Source organism: Sarcophilus harrisii, chromosome 1 (genome assembly GCF_902635505.1).
Source record: "Sarcophilus harrisii chromosome 1, mSarHar1.11, whole genome shotgun sequence".
In the NCBI taxonomy this organism is placed as follows: domain Eukaryota; kingdom Metazoa; phylum Chordata; class Mammalia; order Dasyuromorphia; family Dasyuridae; genus Sarcophilus; species Sarcophilus harrisii.
In genome coordinates this window covers 678,216,373-678,236,487 of record NC_045426.1, presented here as the reverse complement: position 1 = coordinate 678,236,487, position 20,115 = coordinate 678,216,373, and the positions used below count along the sequence as shown (strand labels likewise).

At 37.9% G+C, this 20,115-nt stretch overlaps 1 protein-coding gene across 9 annotated transcripts in view; it reads right to left on the bottom strand.

Annotated features, from left to right (window-relative positions):
* The window catches only part of RIMBP2 (RIMS binding protein 2), a 489,205-nt gene that overhangs the window by 102,476 nt on the left and 366,614 nt on the right, over nt 1–20,115 (bottom strand). For all 9 annotated transcript variants that reach the window (XM_031948402.1, XM_031948398.1, XM_031948399.1 and 6 more), the window contains exon 10: nt 11,044–11,148. In XM_031948402.1, the coding sequence (XP_031804262.1) occupies nt 11,044–11,148 (105 nt within the window). The remainder of the gene's footprint in view (nt 1–11,043; nt 11,149–20,115) is intronic.

Below are 20,115 nucleotides of genomic sequence, written 5' to 3'. Positions count from 1 at the left end.
GTGATGGATACAGCCAAGAAACTTAACGAATGGAAAGATAAGCTTGTTATTTCAGTGGTTTTCCATTTCAACTTGCAACATTTAAAAAAAGAGAATTGCAGCATTTTAGAACTGGGAGGGACCTCAAAAGCTGAGACCAACCCACAGCTGAACAAGATTCCTTTCTTAAGTATTCTCAACAAGTCATCATACAGCTTTGGCTCAGAGATCTCTGGTTAGGAAGAGCCCGTAGTTGTCTGATTTGTGGATGGTTCTCATTGTTGGGAGAAGGAGATGAAGAAGGAGGAGGAAGGAGGAAGAAGAGAAAGAGAAGGAGGAGAAGGAAGTAGAGGAGGAAGAAGAGGAGAAGGAAGAGGAAGAGGAGGAGGAGAAGAAAAAGAAGGAGAAGGAGAAAAAGGAGGAAGGAGGAGGAGATAAAGGAGGAGGAGAAGAAAAAGGAGGAGGAAGAAGAGGAAGATAAGGAGGAGAAGGAGGAGAAGAAAGTAGAGGAGGAAGAAGAGAAGGAGGAAGAGGAGGAGAAGAAAAAGGAGGAGAAGAAGGATGAGGAGTAGAAAAAGAAGGTGGAGGAAGAGGAGGAGGAGGAGAAAGCAGCTAATATTTATGCTTTACTATATACCAGACACTATACTATGTGCTTTGAAATTATCACATTGATTCTAACCTTAGGAGATAGGGTCATTTTAAAATTATATTTTTATATTTTATATAGAAAACTTTTATAATTTTTATATTTTATATTTATATTTTACAGTTAAGGAATCTGAGACAAACACTGGCTAAGTGTCTTGCCCAAAGTCACACAGCTATTAAGTGCATATGAGTTAAAACTCAGGTCTTTCTGACTCTCCTAGGGCCAATGCTTTGTGATTTATGGCACCACCTAGAGGGCCCTTCCCTCTGAGATTATTGCCCATTTATGGTTCCTATATGATATATAGGAGTTTGTTTGTTTGTTTGTTTAGCCAGGTGCTTCCCATACTAGAGTGTAAGTTCCTTGAGGGGTGAGCCCTTGTTCTTTATTTTCTATGTACAATATTTTACAAAGTGTCTGTTGCATAATAAGTGCTTTAAAGTACTATTTTTATTATTAGCTATTAGCAAATGCTTTTTGAAAGACTTAAAAAAGGGTTTAGGGCTGTTCAGACTGGGTACACTGTTTGCACTAATAAAATCAATGACTTTCCCACAAACTTCCTCCTTTACTATCCCCACCCTAAGGAAAGCACTAAGGATCCCTGAAGGTTTCTAGTCTAAATCCCATATTTTACAGATGGAGAAACTGAGGTCCAGGAAAATTAAATGATTTGTAGGAAAACAGGATCACAGATTTAGAGTCAGGAGAAATTTCAAAAGTTAGCTGGTCCAATAATCCACACTTTATAAATGGAGAAAACCAGACCCAGGAAATTCAAATGACATAATACAGGGTTAAAGACGGAACTTTAGAAGCACCTCAAAATGTATCTAGTGCAATCCTCTCATATGTCAGGTGAAAAAACTGAACCCCATATAAAAATGACTTGCCCAATGTCACACTAGTAAGGATTCAAACCCAGAGCTCATTACACTATAAGCAGAATCTTTTTTCCATCAGCTTTTGTCTTCCAGTTCTTTAGTGTCCTTATTACTAAAATATATTCCCCTCCAAACAGGACATAATCCTCCAGAGATCATCCATCAAGACAGAGGGCAGGTTAGAGAAATGATCAAATCCCTAGTTTTGAATTAGGGCAGCCGAATGGCACATTGGATAGCGTGCCAGCCTTGAAGTCAAGGAAGACCTGACAGCTTAGACAGCTGTGTGATCCTGGGCAAGTCCTTTTACTCTGTCTGCCTCAGTTTCCTCATCTGTAAAATTAGCTGAAGAAGGAAATGGCAAACCCTCCAGGGTCTTTGCTAAGAAAACCCAAATGGGGTCACCAAGAGTCAGACATAACTGAAACAAGCAAACTAATAGCAACAGCCTTGAATTTGATGCTTTTCTTCAGATCACACTGGTGGGCAGTTGAGTAACCTCATGTTCCTGCCACTTACTTCATTCTATGCCTATTTGCAGTGAGTTTATTGGCAACAAGGGCTCCTAGGAGAACATAGGAAATTAATTATTTCGCTCTTTAAATCAACTTAATAGTTGTTCCCAGAGATGTCAATTTTTCAAAATGGCAGAAAGGGAAAAAAATTGGAGAACATATAGAGCAGATATAAATAACAGCTCCAGTGATTCAGTGGAGTCAAAGATAATTGTCAACTGGCAAGATTTAAGGATTTTTTTTAAAAAGCAATAACAACCGCACAACAGTAGCAGGCAGTTAAAACTCAGCCAAATTGGCAATAACAACACTGTTTCTAAGTTGAGCTGAAAATTGGGAGCTCATTTTAGCAGCTACTTCCAAATGGGAGCATTTTGGGGCAGGAAGTGAGGGGGGCTCCAAGGAAATTATTAGAACTTAAAAGCACAAGCAGTAAACTGAGGCATAGCCTAAAAAGGAGGCACCAAGGTACAGTTGTAGCAATTTTGGATGAAGTCAGAAGGCCTGGTTTGAATCCCACCTTTTTCACTTTCCACTTGTATAATTTTGAGCAAAGGTCTTAATTGCTCAGGTCCTCAGTTTACTCATCTATAAAATAGAGATGTTGAAATAGCTGACTTCTCTGATCCCATTCAGGTCTAATTCCATGAAGCTATAATCCTATGACTTTGGGTGAGACCCTTCTCTGGAGCTCAGTTTTCTCATCTGTAAAATGAGGGAGTTAGGTTCTGTGAGACAGTGGAAAGAACTGATTACTTTGAAGTCAGAAGACCTGAGTTCAAATGTGACTTCTGTTTTTTTTTAATGTGACTTTTATTAGCTGTGTGACTTTGAACAAATCAGTTGTCACTCTGGATCTTAGTCTTCTCATCTGTAAAATGAGGGGATTAGGCTCTGTGGGATAGCAGAAAGAACTGATTGTTTTAAAACCAGAAGATTTGAATTTGAATGTAACTTATTTTTTTAATGTGACTTTTATTAGCTGCGTGACTTTGAACAATTCAGTGGTCAGTTCTGGATCTCAGTTTTCTAATCTGTAAAATGAGGGGGTTAGGCTCTATGGGATAGTGGAAAGAATTGATTATTTTGAAATCAAAAGATCTGAGTTCAAATGTGACCTTTATTTATTTTTTTTTTGAATGTGACTTTCATTAGCTGTGTGACTTTGAACAAATCAATTGTCAGCTTTGGATCTCAATTTTCTCATTTGTAAAATGAGGAGGTTAGGTTCTGGGGTATAGCGGAAAGAATTGATTACTCTGAAATCAGAAGAATCTGAGTTTGAATGTGACTTTTATCAGCTGTGTGACTTTGAACAAATCAGTTGTCAGCTCGGGGTCTCTGTTTCTCAGTCTCTTTAACGAGTTGGTCAACTCAATAATTTCATTTACTTCTAATTCTAAATCTAATTCCAAGTTAATGGTTCCAACAGCTATGGTAAAGCTTCTCTCCAGAGGCAACATCCAGCCTCTAGAAAGATTCTGGCTGCTGAGGCAGGTAGTAAGACTTTAGGTAAAGTGACTTCCTGGAGATGATGATGAGCTCAGAGAGAACAAATAGTCCTTTTTCATTGGTTCATAGAGCAAGGACGAGAAGCAACTTGAGCTTCTCATTGTGAAGATGAGGAAACTGAGACCCAGAGAAGGGAAGTCAAGTCAATAAGCAATCTTTAAGCACTTACTATGTGCCAGGCAGATAGTTAGATGGAGAAGTAGATAGTGTGCCAGCCTTGAAGTCAGGGATATTTGAGTTCAAATTTGACTCGACTCTTACTAGCTGTGTGACCCTGTACAAATCACTTTATGTCTATTTGCCTCAACTTCTTCAACTGTGAAATGGGGATAATAATAACACCCTGGGAGTGTGAGTATCACATGAGACAATATTTGTAATTTGTTATAAGTACTCAGCACAGTACCTGTAGAAATAGAAATGTTAGTTGGGATTATTATTTCTCCATTATAATATGTTTTCTCTGACATCAGAGTATGCTTTCTCCTTGAGAGAACCGAGTGCCCTAGTCTAATTATAAGAATCTGAGGGGGGTGTCATGAATTCTACTACTGCTAAGAACACAGTGGTACACCTATTTCTGCCTGGTCTAGGTATTCCTAATGTCTTTCTAAAACCTGAGTGTCTTTTAAAATGATAACATCTCCTAGAAATCACTTGCATCATGTAACAGATGGGCAGACTGAGGCTGAAGTGCAGTGACTTGCTCTGGATTATAGAGATTCTAAGCCACCTTCTATCAGATTGGAATATCCTCTGACTCCAGCTCCAATGTTTCAATAAAAGAAGAAATATCTGTTAATATGTGCCAGGCACATTAATGTAATGAACACAAAGGCAAAAATGAAGTAGTCCCTACCCTCAGAGAATTTAAATTCTATTTTTTTGAGGGCATCAGGGTTAAGTGACTTGCCTGGGGTCATAATTGCTAATAAGTATGTGAGGTCAAATTTGAACTCGGGTTCCTGACTCCAGAACTATATCCACTGAGCCGCTTAGCCATCCCTTACAACATACTCTTTTTGAAATGGCTTGGATAGGATAGTGTTTCAATCAAACTTGGTCCCATCATGGAAGAAAGTATATATGGTAGGAGACCATCATATTAGCTATATATAACCAACACTAAAATAAATGTGCTTTAGGTTCCTGTAATTTATATTCAGGGTAGCCAGGAAGGTCAGTGGAAGCTGTGTAATCCCTTTGTGTTTGCAGTGTGTCAAGGGGAACATAATTATTCTTGGCAGATCCCACCTTACTCATGGGTCTTTCCTATCTCCCAAAGGCACAGAAAGTAATTAAAATCAGGGGACCCAAGAGCAGAGTTTGAAATTCCCCCAGAAACATTCATTATAGATTTTTAAGTTGAGTTTTATGCAATTCAGTAGCAGCATTTATAAAAACGAGGGAAATCATTTCACAAGTATGAGAGATTAAAAATAATGGTGAATCAATCTGGCCCTCTAATGAATTGGAAATGTGCAAAAAGCCATTTTATGGTAAAAGCTTGATCATTACAACTGTCGTTTGTGATGGAAAAAAAAAGAAAGGTGGAGGATACTAAGCGTAGAGGAGATAGGAGTCTGCTGTCAAGAAGACAGAGTGCACACAGTCCATTGATAGCTATCAGCCTTTGCTGGGAGAATGTTCCTGTCTTTGCATTTTGTAACTTTCTGAATAAACTCTTAATCAATTGGAAATCTTTCTCGTGAAAGCGTTTCCATATATTGCTCATGTAAATGAGAATGTGGGGGGAGAAAAGATGCCAGAGGGAATAGAATGTTGGGTTGGGAGTTAAAAAATTGCCTTAGATATTAACTGTGTCATGCAGTTCACTTCACCTGTTTTACCTCAGTTTCCCCATTTGTAAAGTGGAGGTGATAACAGTAGTTTTACCAGGATGCTGTAAGGATCATATGAGGTAACATGTAAAATGCTTTGCAAATCTTAAAAGATCAGGTTAACAACAGATCCAAAAGAGAACTCATTAACTTTCCCCGTAAGCCCTACCTTCCCCATTACTGGACAGGATCCTCCCTCAGGTCACAAGCTAGGCGTCAGTCTGGATTCCTCACTCTATCACACCCCAATATCCAAGCAATTGCCAATTTCACCTACACAGCATCTCTTGAATACGCCCCCTTCTCTCTTCTGACACAGCCATTCCTCTAGTACAGACCCCCATCACCTCACACCCGGACTATTTTGGGTCTCCTTGCTTCAAGTCTCTCCCCATTCCAATTCATCTTCCATTCAGCTCCTAACATGAGTCTCTTAAAGTACAAGTCCAATTATGTCATCCCCTATTTAATAAACTGCAGTGGTAGTTCTCCAGTGTCTCTAGGATCAAATAAAAAATCTCTGCAATTCAAAAACCTTCCTATCAACACCTTCTTCCACTTTTCCAATCTTCTCACACCTTATTCCTTGATTCATATTCTCCGATCCAGTAGCCTCCTGGCTATTCCAGAAATCTAAGACTTCCTATCTCGATTCTGAGCATTTTCTCTGGCTGTCTCCCATTCCTGGAATGCTCTCCTTTCTCATCTCCACCTACTGGCTTCCTTTAAATCCCACCTAAAATTCCACCTTCTACAGGAAGCCTTTTCCAATTCTTCTTAATTCTAGTGCCTTTCCAGATTTCAGAAAAACCTGGAAAGACTTACATGAACTGATGTTGAGTTAAGTGAGCAGAACCAGGAGAACTTTGTACAAGGTAATAGCACCACTGTATGATCAACTTCGATAGACTTTGCTCTTCTCTGGAACACAACGATCTAAGACAATTCTATGATGAAAAATGCTAAACACATCCAGAGAAAGAGCTATAGTATAGCATGCTATTTTCACTTTTTTATTGTTTTTTCTCTTTCACATGACTAATGTGGAAATTTGATTGTGCATGTATGACTTATATCAGATTAATTGCCATCTTGGAAAGGGGAAAGGAGAAGGAGAAAGAAAAAAATTGAAATTCAAAACCTTACAAAAATGAATGCTAAAAAAATAAAAAATAAAAAAAGTTAGTAAGCTTAAAAAAAACTAAAAAATAAAAACAAAAAAAATTCACTGCCTTCTTTCTGATAAAGATTTCCTATTTATCCTACATTGAGCTCACTTTGATTACATTTGGTTTCCCCAATAAGCTCCTTGAGAACAGGCACTATTTTTACTTTTCTTTGTATCTGTAGCACAGTGCCTGGCACACAGTAGGCACTTTATTAACTTTTACTGATCAGAGAGAGAAGGTAATGCCCCAGGTCACACAGCTAATTACAGGCAGAGCTGGGATGTGAATCTGGGTCTTGAGCCACAGGTTCATAGATTGAGAGCACAAAGAAACCTTAGAGGTCAATGACTCATATCCCCCTCACTTTACAAATGTGTATACAGAGGCTAAAATATAAAGTGACTTAGGCTGTTAAGTGGCACAATAAATAGAGTTGGAACTGAAGTTGGAATTAGGAAGACCTGAATTCAAATTCTGCCTCAGACACTTCCTAGATGTGTGGCCCTAGGAAAGTCATTTAATCTCTTAGCCACAGTTTCTTCATCTGTAAAGTGAGTGGGCTGGATCCCTTTCCAATCTATTCTCTAAATCTATTCTCCTAAGGGCAGATAAATGGTGCTCTGGATAGAACATTGGCTCTGGAGTTCAAATCTAGCTTTAGATATTTTATACTTCTTAGCTGTGTGACCCTGGGCAAGTCACTTAACCCTAATTACCTCAGCAGAAAAAGAATCTATTCTCCTATCAAGCCTACTGTCACACAGTCAGTAGGCCTTCCTACTTACTCCAAATGCTATGCACTTTGCACAGTATTATGATGCTTCCCTTGTCTGTGATCATATCCCACGTTCACTTTATACCTATTCTTTCACTCCTTCCTTCTCCAGATTTTGAATATAATTGCTGTGTGACCATAAAAATCAGAGTTGGGAAGGAAATCAGAAATGATCCTGAACAATTCATCCTAAAACAAAAATTCCCTCTATAAGGTTTGAAATCAGGAAAATAAGTCTTCCTGACTCCAGGCCCAGGACTCTATCCATTGTGTCACTCAGGTGCCCACTCTGTAAAATGGAGTGGACAGAGAACTAGCCACTTCTACTCAAGGCTTTAAAATCCTTATTCATCAAATATAGAGCCAAAAGAGTTGGAAAATATCTCAATTAATTATCATGTGTTTCACCTATTTTCTCTTCCTCAGAGAGTTAACTTGGTATAGTTAATACAGTACTGGACCTGAAGTCAGAAAAACTTGAATTCAAATTTGACTTCAGATATTTACTAGCTATATATCTCTGGGTAAGTCAGTTAAATTCAATGTCTCAGGTTCCTCATCTATAAAATGGGTATAATAATAAAACTACCTTCTGTGTTGTTGTAGGGCTCAGATGAGATATTTATAAAGGACTTTGCAAATCTCAAAGTGCTGTATTAATGTTATTATTAATGTTGTTGTTATAGCTGGAAGGGACCTCAAAGCTCATTTTTTATACAACTCTCTCATTTTTGGATCAGAAACTGAGATTGAGGAGGTTAAGTTTGACTTGCCCAAGATCCCACAGCAAAGAGATGCCAGATGCAGGGGATTTCAAACCAGGTCCTTTGGGCCCCTTTCCATTATCCCATATTAACCCTTTCTATCATGTTTCCCTCTCTAATGTTAGATCTTCCTGGAGTGAACTTAGCCCCAGAATATTGCACCCAGGGCTGGGAGAAAGAATGAATTCGTGTGTCAGGAAAGCACATTCATCTCCAATTCAATAACAAAGTCTCTGGGACCCCAGGTGATGAGCAGACTCATATTTCTTCAGCAGCCCTAGTAATATCTCCACCAGATGGCATCTGATAAAATACGGCTTCTTGGGGCGTTAGCAAACCCATTATGACAGGAAATAAAAACTATGGCATTGCCCATCACCCCTGGCTTAATAAAATCTCTCCTTAATATGAGATCTTGATAAATGATTAAGAATACAACCTTGGGAGTTATCGCTTGGCAGGCTGGAGGGGGCTGCTAATAAACTCCAGAGGAGAAAAATCACTTCGTCAGATTCCTATCGACAGTGAGGTTGAACAAGCAATATGATGTTCTTCATTTTTGTGATCAAAGAGTTGGATAAACACTCTGTAATCTGCAGAGGTAGCTATATATAAGAAAGAGTAATTACTTGCTACCCTAGCATCAGGATTAAGGAAACTCATAAGGCAGCTGCTGTTATTAGTTTTGTTTGGGGGGGGGATGCTTTCTGAGGATTTCTGTATCTCAGCATCCTTCTGAGAGGGAACCTCAGAGGCGATCCTGGCCAACTTATCCCAGAACACAAATTCCCTCCACTAGATCCCTAAAACTGGTCATTGAGAGCCTTTATCCAATGCCTGTGATGAAAGGGGCACTCCCTACCCCTCAAGACAGTCTTCCCTACATTGAGCTGAAATCTGCACCTCTCCAATTTCTATCCACTGATCCTTGTATGCTCTTTGGGACTAAGGTAGAGAGATGCAATGGAAACACTAACAATACTACAGTCAGAAGCCTTGAAATCAAGGCTTTCAAATATTATATCATTTACTTTCAAAAGAACCGCAAGGTGCACAAAGTTAGAGTATCCACTCCAAATGTTCAGAGGGACTATTTGTGTCCAACCTGTGGCAGAGCGTTCAAGCATACTCTCTCAGCCAGTAAATTAGCATTTATTAAGCATCCACTATGTATCGTGTTGGGAATACAAAAAGATAGTCTTGTCCTCAAGGAACTTATAATCCACTGGAGGAAACAACCCACAAACAAATATGGACAAACAATTTATCTACAGGAGAAATAGAAGACAATTAAACAAATATGGACAAACGATTTATCTACAGGAGAAATGGAAGACAATTAAATATGGACAAACGATTTAGCTACAGGAGATATGGAAGTAAATTAACAAGAGGAAAGGCACTGTGATGAAGAGGGGCTGGAAAAGGCTTTCTGTAGAAAAGAAATTTTTAGCTGGGGACTTTTTAAGGAACCTGAGATATGGAGATGAGGAGTAAGAACATCTCAGGCATGGAGCCAGAGAAAACACTCTGTTATAGATAAGGAAACTGAAGTTCAGAGAGGAGAAATTACCTTCCTAAGGTCACATAGGTTATGAGTGGTGAAGCTGGCTCTCTTACTCTGATTCCAATAACAGACAAACAAACAAACAGTTTTTAGAACTGAAAAGGACCTTGGATCCAAAAATGTCAGACTCAGAGCTACGTGGCCTGCAAAACTTCTGAATGAGCCTGAACTGGATTAAAATGGAATTGGGAAATGTTTATCTAAATTAATAAAAGTACAATAAAACAGAAAAAAATTTTGGTTACCTCAGTCCACATCTGGCCTTTTCCATTTGAGTTGGATACCATTGAATTCTAATCTATCTCATATTACAAATGGAGATACTAAGACCCCCAGAATCACTTAATCAATGACTTGCCATGATCACATGGGTAGTGTCAGAGGTAAGATTCAAACCCAGGTCCTATCATTTCGATCCAGTGTGTTTTCCATTATACAAGGTTGCCTTCACGCTTGACTTTAAAGTGCTAATATTTCCATCTACAAGAGTCACCAGCACTACCATTGCTGGTCCAGGACTGTAAGGCTTCATAGTTCAAAGGAAATTTCAGAAGATTAATAACCAAAGGTTAATTTTGTAAGGAACACAAATGTGTGTGGATATGGTGAAAATTTCTCTAGAGTGGGAATCCAAAGCTTGGGGTCTAAATCTGGACTCTGTGTAACCTTGGGTGAGCAAACCACTTCTCTCAGGTTTTGGACAAATCTCTTGGGTGCCCCCGACCATTTTTTCTTCATCTATAAGATGAGGGGCCCCCCAATTCTAAACCTCTATATTCTGTTTATGAAAGAACTTTTAAAAATTCTGGCTCTAACAACTTAATAACTGTGTGATCTTGGGTAATTCCATTTGAACTCAGTTTCCTCTTCTGAAAAATGAGAAGGTTGAGTTAGGACTATAGACCTGGACCTGGACAAGGGACCTCCTCAGGGGCCATTTAGTTAGACCTCATCATTTTATACATCAGGAAACAGAGCAATGAGATTAAGCAATTTTGTGCAAAGTCATATTGGTAATAAGTGACAAAGAGAGATCCTCTGCCTCCAGAGTCAGTGGGGTCTTTCCTAAGTACCATAAACTCTAAGAATCTTTCTCAATCTCAAGCAATGGTTCTAGAATACCAGTTTTTGTTTCCCCTCTATGACAACATCACAATCCTTGGAAATGTATGCTCTGAACCTTTTTATCCAAGGCATAAAGAATAATAAATAGAATAATAAAATAATAAAAAGAATACAACAATAAAATTAATAGTAATATATCTTTAGAAGAAAGTATCTCCTTTTACCCTCCCTTGTAGGCTTTGTGCTCGTTTCCCTTTCCCCTTTTTACTACATCCTACCTTACTCTCTCTTCCAACCCAGACCCCAAGTAACCAGCTCACCTTCTGCAGGAGTTCAATTTCCCGCTGCTTTGCGTTGAGAACGGCCAGGGCTTGCTCATGCTCTAATTCCAACTGTTGCCGCCGTTCTGCGGCCTCTCGCATATGCTGTTGGAAGGGAGAGAACGAGAGTGAGAGAGGACATAGTTCAGAATCCCTGAGGTTTGGGGCTGGAGGCAGGGATGCTGGGGAGCACGAGTTAGCTCCCAGAGTCTGACTCAACAGGGAACATTCAGTCTAGCTTTGGAGGCGGTGAAAACAGATGGGTGTTTCCACCACGGCTGTCCTCCTGAGCAATGTGGGGGATGGAGGTGGGGATGGTGGGAAATCTGCCCCGCCTTCATCTCCCATGGGGAGGCTTGCTTGAGCCTGGGAGATCTCTTCTGATGGGAAGCTCCCATGACAAACATTCCCTCTCCCTCTTGTCTCATGATCCAAGAAAAAGTCACAAACCTGTCCTCAACTCCCTCATTTCCATTTTCTTCTTTTAAATCTTTTTTTTCTTCTTTTGAGTTTTTCTTTGTAACATAAAGAATAGGAAAAGTCTTTTAATTTCAGGTTTGGATAGTTACTGCTCTGATTGTGTCACTTTCCCAACTCCAAAAATTCCAATGTCTCCCCTTTAACTTCTGAATAAAGGGCAGAATTCTTTGTCTTACAGTCACAGCTCTTCCTCTAGTGGGTTAAGAAATACTGGGCATTCTTTTTCTTGGCATAAGTTGGACTCAATGACTTTTGAGATTTTCTCCAATTCTGAGACTGTGGGATTTACATTTAGGTCAAGTGCAATTTGGTTCCAAAATACCTTTCCAGCCCTCTCTCTCCCGTCACCCTACAAATGGACTGGAAATAATAAATAAAAGCAACAACAACAAAAACAACAAAAAAATAGTACCTGAGTTCATCTTCCACTGTGGGACTTCAATGTGTATACAGATAAGAAAATAAATCAAGATGGAGTTTTTGTTGTAGACTAATGACTTTATTGATGCAGGGGACCCTCAGTTTAGAAATACTTTCTACCAAAACAAATCAACAACTATTCTGAAAGGTACAAAATAATGAAAAATAATTTCAAGAAGAAAGCAACTCCAACTTCCAAGAGTGATAGGAAATTTCTCCTGTAGTGACCCATCGAGCTCTGCTTTGAAGAGAACGGGCGATTCTAAGGTAGTATATGTCGGTCAGAGTATACCAACTGGACAGAAAGATGAAGGCAGGAAGAAGACTTTCTGTTGTTTCCTATGTATCCTTAAGACTTTCAGGGCTATGGAAGCATGTGTGTGAGTGTATAGTGTATTGGGTGTGTATGTTTATCTCCCTAACTAACCTCAAAATTCTTTGCAAATTAGGGCCAGGTTTTCTACTTATTCTTTCCCCACAATCAATTAAGAAGCATTTTTAAGTGTCTCATATGGGATGGATAATGTGTATACAAATGCAAGAAGCTTACTTTCTACTAGGGGGAGATAGGTATTAGTAGTAGTGTTATTAGTATTAAGTGAAGAGTGTCTTATAGGCTGATACATTTAGAGTTAAAAGCTAATGGCCTTACAGATCAGTGAGTCCACTCCTCCTCATGCTACAGATGATAAAATTGAGGCACAGAGAAACTAAGTGACTTTTCCAGGATCTCACAGAATATAAGACAACCGTGACTTTGTGATCGCAAATCCAGCACCCTTCCCACTAGTGAATCACTAGTCATTTAATTTCTTAATAGCCCCAACCAATTTTCTAAGACTTGAAGTTGAAGGAAAGGCACAGATTTGTAGGAGTAGAGGAAGTTCTTGCCAGGAGTTCTCTACATTAAAGATCAGAGTTGCAGGCCCTATAAAAATCTCTATCTTATAATTTAATTTATAGGCTTGATTTCATTTGAACATCATAATATCCTTTGTGGGTAGGTCCTGCAAGTATTATGAACCCTGTTTTACAGATGAGGAAGACTGAGGCTTTCAAAGTTAAATAACTTTCAGAAGGCTGCTTAATTATTAAATATCAGAGACATGTCTTCTTGAATCTAAATCCACTACCGTCCACAACATAATTTTGATATGTTCTAATAACAAAGTAATGTTAGGTAAAAAGTAGAACATGACATTATGCATACACTAATTATAATAATAGAACAGCATCTCTATGAAGACTAATACACTGAAGTAATAGAAAACAATGCACCCTATTTAAGGTATTGATTTTGGGTTGGGCAGAGTTAAACATTAAATTAAAAAAGAAAAAAATAGGTAGCATATGTTGACTGTTTTCAGAATCACATGGAAAACATCTTCCACTAAAATATTCTTCCTGTCCACATATATTTGTATTTTTACAATGAGGTAATTACTTAGTTGTTTCTTCCATGATTTTTAATCTTCTGAATGCAAATACCAATGATAGAAGAAACATCTTATACTTTCCAGGTTATAGGCTTCCATGAACTCATAAGGATAAAGTCACTGTAGAATTGTGACCCAGAATATGGGTCTTTACAGAAATAAGATGGAACAGCGTTCAAGAATACTGAAAGTTCTGGAATGACATTTCTAAGTTAATTTGTCCGTGGACTTTTTCCAGGTAGGAAGTTGAACGATTTCTACCATCTTGTTTTCACCATCCAAAGAACTTCTGCCTCATCTGTTTGTTGTAAAAAATAAAGTCCTGAACATAGTTTGGTATACTACTTGGAAAACTTGCATATGCTTTGTATCTCCTCGTGGTGACTATTCATGCTAAATTTCTTTCTCTTTTTTAAACCCAACAACCTTTGGGTCCCCTCTACCATGTGCAGACATGGATAGCATGAAGCTATGAAAGCAGAACCTGTAATTACCGCCACACTCAGCAGCAGGCAGGTGGTAGTTTCCCTAGTGCTGTGAGAGTTCTCATATGGACTCCTGATAGCAGGAATCTCTGAAACAGAGATCCTCAAACCAGGTCAAAATAGACAGTATAAGCATACTAGTATAAGAGTAAGAACATATAGTAAGTAGGTGTCCCCTAATTAAAAGAAAGAGTACTTCAGGAATTGAAAGAATTACCTCCCCCCAAAAAACAAAAACAAAAAGAATTACCCTTATTTAGTTTCTGTTAGTCTTAAAACATCCATGAGGGAGTCAGGTCTTATTAAAGAAAAAATTATTTAGTTTTCAGTCAACATGAATTTATCATGTTAGATAGATAGATTCACAGAGCATTTATTAAGCACTCAATATGTACCTGATACTTTACTAAGTTCCAGTCGCACAAATACAAGATTGTCCCTGTCCTCAAGGAGACTACATTCTAATGGAGGCAGTGCATGGGGGAGGAGATGCATGAAAGGCAAGGAAGCAGAGATGTCCAGAGGAAAAGCAGAGCAATGATTACTTATTAATCACTTACTGTGTGCAAGGCACTGGGCCAAGTGGTGGTGATACAAAAGGAGGGAAAACAAGTCAAGTTCCCTTGACTGAATCCCACAGGATATTGAATGTATAGGAACAAAGTCTTGGTTCTTCAAACTTGCCTTCCTAAAAGCACTATACCCAAAGAATTTTGGTTTGCTGTCTCGCTGAATTTCAGCAAATCAGGTTTAAATTTTCTTAAAATTTTTAGTTGAAATACATTTTCAATCACTAAAATTTAAATTAAAAGGACAGATGAGAAAGACATAACAAGCAGGAGGATAGATAGGAGGGGTGTTATGGTTACAAGGAAAGAACCCTGATTTGGGGTCAGATGATGTGGTTTAAGACTCAGCTATGCTTCTTTCAGCCTGACTGACTTTAATTAGTTCCCAAATTAGTTTCCAAATCTGGGCATCTATGTCTTGTTCATCTATAAAATAACAATATTAAATTTGATCAACTCTAAATTTCCTTCCAGCAGTTAGGTAGTACCATAGTGTATAGAACACCAGGTCTGGAGTCAAGAAGACTCATCTTAATAAATTCAAATCTGACCTCAGAAATTTCCTTGTTGTGTGACCCTGGGCAAGTCACATAACCATGTTGCCTCAGTTTCCTCATCTGTAAAATGAGCTGGAAAAGGAAAAAACTCCAGTTATCTTTGTCGATAAAATCCTAAATGGAATCATGAAGAGGTGAACATGACTGAAACAATCAAGTTTGCTTCCAGTCCTAAATTTATAGTCCTGAGAACTACAAAAAAAAAAAAGAATTCTAATTATTGAATTTGAAAACATTATTAAAAATCATTGGATTCTTCCAAAGCGCAACAACTGATTCAGAAGCAATAGAAATTGATTTTTCTTTCCTCTAAGCCTTAAACTATATGATGGGGGCTTGATTATTATTATTATTATTATTATTATTATTATTATTATTATTTTGCTTTGCCCCATGGCATCCCAGTCAGAGCTGATGACTCTGTTAGAATCTGGAGTCTGGAGCTTCAGAGAGAATTATTTGTCTCATGTTCCAAAAAATCTCCAGGAGGTCTACGCCTGCACCTGGCACGTTCACACATTTGGACTGTTTAGTTAAATGTTTAAATGAATCGGCATTAGAAGAGAAAAAAGATTTTCGCCTCCCCTTCAGCCACCATAGTTTGGTGCAACAATTATACAGCTGTTTAATTACACAATTATTCTAGCTAATTTTTCTGCTTCTGTTTATTTTAGAAATGGGCAATGCAAAATGCAGCCTGGTAATCTTTATTTAGCTCTGGGAAGGAAGTTATTAGCTAGTGGCGGAAACTTGCTCCTTTACAAGGTTTCATTATCAACATTAACTAAATATGGAAACAATTGGTCTAGACGTGCATATGTTGCCAGATTCTGACTTGGGACCATCAAAGGGCAATGGAGAAGCAAGATTTGGGGTGGGACATGATAGATGGAAGGTTTGCTTCTGGGGTCCTCTCAATTAGGGTCAGAGAGTAGAGAAACATGGCAAGATTTCAGTCAATAAACACTTATTAATTGATAATTACATGCTGGGCAACATGCAAAGTGCTAGGCTAAGTGTTGAGGATACAAAGAAAGGCAAAAATTAATAATGATCCCTGTCTTCGAGTAGTATGTGATCTGAGGTAAACAAGATGTAAATAATGATAAAAGATGCTTTTTACACTCAATAAAATAGGTCAGAATGAAGGTGATGTCTACAATAAAAATAAGAAAAATATGCCCCTCATGGAACAAATTGGATGATGTGAAGATAATTACAGTAGAGACACTATATCAGGTGCTATTTTTAACATCATCATTCTCTCTGACTCTTCAAAACATGAAATGCACGGGGAAATTTTTTTTTCCACCAACAGCCATTTTTAAGCACCTACTAAGCACGCAAACAGTCCAAGTGGGTGAATATGCCAGGTGCAAGGATAGACCTCTTAGAGATTTTTTGGGGAATATATGGCAAATAATTCTCTCTGTTGCTTGAGACTTCAGATTCAGCAATTCCACAAGGCAAAGTGAAAAAGAAGAAAAAAAGCACTGTGCTAAGCACAACAAGAGGCAAAAGAGAATTCTTCCCCTCAAGGAGCTCATAATTTATTAAGTGCTTACAGAGATGTAGAAGTAGTAAGACTTTAAAAATCACCTAATTCATCTGGTCTTTTCATTTTACAAACAAGGGGAGTGGACCTTAGGGAAATTAAGTGTCTCATCAATGGAGATAAAGGGCCAGAGGAAGAATTCAAATCAAGTCTTTTTGGTTCTAAATTCATCACTCTTGTCAAGGTACCTACTATATACCTCCCTTGCAGGGCTGTCATGAGAACAGAGATTTGAGTTGAAAGAGAACTTAGTAGTCAGTATAACTTCTTCATTTCACAGATGAGGAAACTGAGTATATCTAGAAAGGTAGGATGCCATAGGAGATAGTGCACTGGCATCAGGGACTATGGACAAACTGTCTAACCCACTCTGAGTCTCAGTTCTCTCATCTAGAGTGTTACTAAGTAGAATTAGTTAATTCTTGCGATCCTGACTCATACAGTTGTGGTAAGCTTGAAACGAAATAATGTAGCTCATTGTAAGTGTTTGTAAACTAAAGTGCCATGTAATGTCAGGATGCCCAAGCTCACCCAGGTGGGAGAGTTAGGATTTGAAAACAGGGTCAGACCTCAGTTTCTGGGATCTCAAGTACTTACCACTACACCATGCTGCTCCCCAAAAGCATAGCATTAATCCTCACCCTTCTGGGAAGTCTTCCTTGACTATATATTTATCTCTGAAGTATAACATTTATTACCTGACTCTCCAATTCCATCACTTGGTCATATATTGTCTATATATCATTTTAAGAATTGCAAAGTTTATATATATAATATTGATATATAGCCTGTTAAGACTTACAAAGTATATCTATATAAAATACAATATTAATATATATACATATATATATAATGTCTATTTAAGCATGTTATTTGTCTTCCCAAGTTGGGAAGGCAATTTGTAAGGGCAATTACCATGTCTATTTTTCTTGGAATATTCCAACATGCTCAAATAGAAGTGAATAGTACATTTTTACCTTAAGGGAACTTGGGGATCTCTCTAGTCTAACTCTGACTTCACCATGGTACCAATAGAAGACCTAGTAATGGCTGACATTTATTATATATATATATATTAATATTGAATATTATGTAGATATACTTTGTAAGTCTTAACATGCTATATATCAATATTATACATATAAACTTTGCAATTTTTAAAATGATATATGAATATTATAAATATGCATTGCAAGTCTTAAAATGCTAGATATAGCTCTCTATATGTATATATGTACATACATATACATGTACATATATAAAACTATAGATAGATGATGACTAGCTAGATTGATATATACATGGTATATAGATAGATGATAGATGATAAATAGAGCATTTTGAGAATTGCAAAACACTTGATATCTACAAGTTTTGTTTGACCCTCAGGGCAAGTTTATAAGGTAAAGATTATAGGTATATAGTATATGAAAGACAGAGAGAGAAAGAGAGAGAGAGAGAGAGAGAGAGAGAGAGAGAGAGAGAGAGAGAGAGAGAGAGAGAAACAGAGAGAGAGCATTTTGAGAATTGCAAAAAACTTTGACCCTCAAGGTAACTCTATGAGATAAGGATTACAGGTATATGATAGGTTGGAGAGAGACAGAGAGACAGAGACGGACAAAGACACAGATAGAGAGAGAGAGACTGAGACATAGAGACACACAGAGACAGACAGAGACAGACAGACAGACTGAGAGAGTGACAAAGAGAGAGAGAGCATTTTGAGAATTGCAAAACAGTTGATCTTCATAAATTTTGCTTGATTCTCAAGGCAACTCTATAAGGTAAGGATTATATTATACCCATTTGAAAGGTGAAAAAACAAATTTAGATTTATAATTATTACTCACATAATAATAATTCATATTAATTTAAAACTTTAGAATTTATAGGAACTTAGGAATATTATCTCATTTAATCCTCACAATAGTCCTATTAAGTAAGTGCTAAAAATTATTCCATTATCCAGCTGAGGAGACTGAGGCTCAGTGATTTGCTGGATAGTTGGTACCAATAGTGGATTTTAACTGAGATCTCATCCAATTCCATATTCAGCACTTAATAGATGGAAAGAAATTGCTTGACAGAAATATACACACGTCCAAAAGGTTTGCTTAACGTCTGGGTAAGAGAAGATGGCTATCTTTCAACACTTGATGGTCCGTCATAATGAAGGATGAGATTTATCCTGCTGGGTCACAAAGGGCAGAACTACAAGCTATGGGGGGAGGGTGCAGAGAGACAGAGTTAAACTGGATAGGAAGAAAAGCTTCCTAATAATTAGAGCTGTCCAAAAGAGTAATAGGCTGCCTCAGGAAGGAACGGGCACTTCCTGCTCCACAGGTCTTAACTAGAGACTGGATGATGCCTTGTTCCATCTAGAAGAGGAAGCAGAATATAGTACATAATGCCTTGAATTCATAGTCAATTCGATGTGGTTTCAAATCCACCTTAGAGAGTTATTAACTATGTGACCCTAGCCAAGTCACACACGCTAATCTATAAGCAGGGATGATTTTGGGCAACAAACCGAGAAACCAATTTAAGAAGGAATAAGTCAACTTAAAACTTTACTTAGAGATGATAGGAGGGAGAATGATACAGTGAAAAGAGTCTTGGTTCAGAAGTCAGAGAATGTGGGTTAAAATCTTGTCATTGATATTCGCCACCTGTAAAACCGTGGTAAAGGCAGTTTCCTCCTCCCAAAAATGAAGGAGCTGGATAATATAGGAGATGGCCACAGAGATAGCTTGCAGCTCTAGAACATATAATCTTATGGCTTTTCTGAGTCTGTTTTCTTTTTTTTAAATGAGGAAGTGGGACTAGAGGCCTCTGAAATCTTTTACCCTCAGTGGTCTCAATGTATCATCAAACTACTTTTTACTCTATTAAAAAATAAAAATGAAGACAAACCAAAACTCCAAAGTAAGGCTCTATGTCTATAAAAATAAAAGTGAGTTGACTTTTCCTTTGTCATTTCCATTTCAAGGCTTTAGGCTTTATTAAGGAGTTTGGAAATGCTTGTCTATTCCTACCACCAAGATACATCTTAACTTGCCTCTAACTTTTTTGATTAGTTTTAGATAAACTAATTTAAAAACCAGACCTTGATGCCTAGTGCTACCCACCAGCAGCATGAACTCTCAAGATAAATACAAAAGGCATTATTCCCATTTTTCAGATGAAAAAATTGAGGTTCAGAGAAATTCGGTGTTGTCCAGAATTATTTAGCTAGTAAATATCTCAAGGTTTTGTATAGTTTTTTTAAGCAGATGTCTCTATCTAGATACCAAATTGAATATTTTTCTATTACATCATTCTGCCTATTTTGAAAAATGAGAGCAAAAGATCTCATTTGTGAGCATGGGAGTCTGTGTGCACATGTATGTGTGCGGGTGTGTTGGGGAGGAGGAAGGGCATTTTGCAATAGAGAACAAGAGATGCAAGGGGAGTTGAGGAATAAGGTGGGAAGCAAGAGTTCACACAGAAGCTGATTAGAGCCATTCCTTGTGCCAATGGGAACAGCTGTTAACTGTTCTTCCTGACAACATTGACAGGCAGTAATTAAAA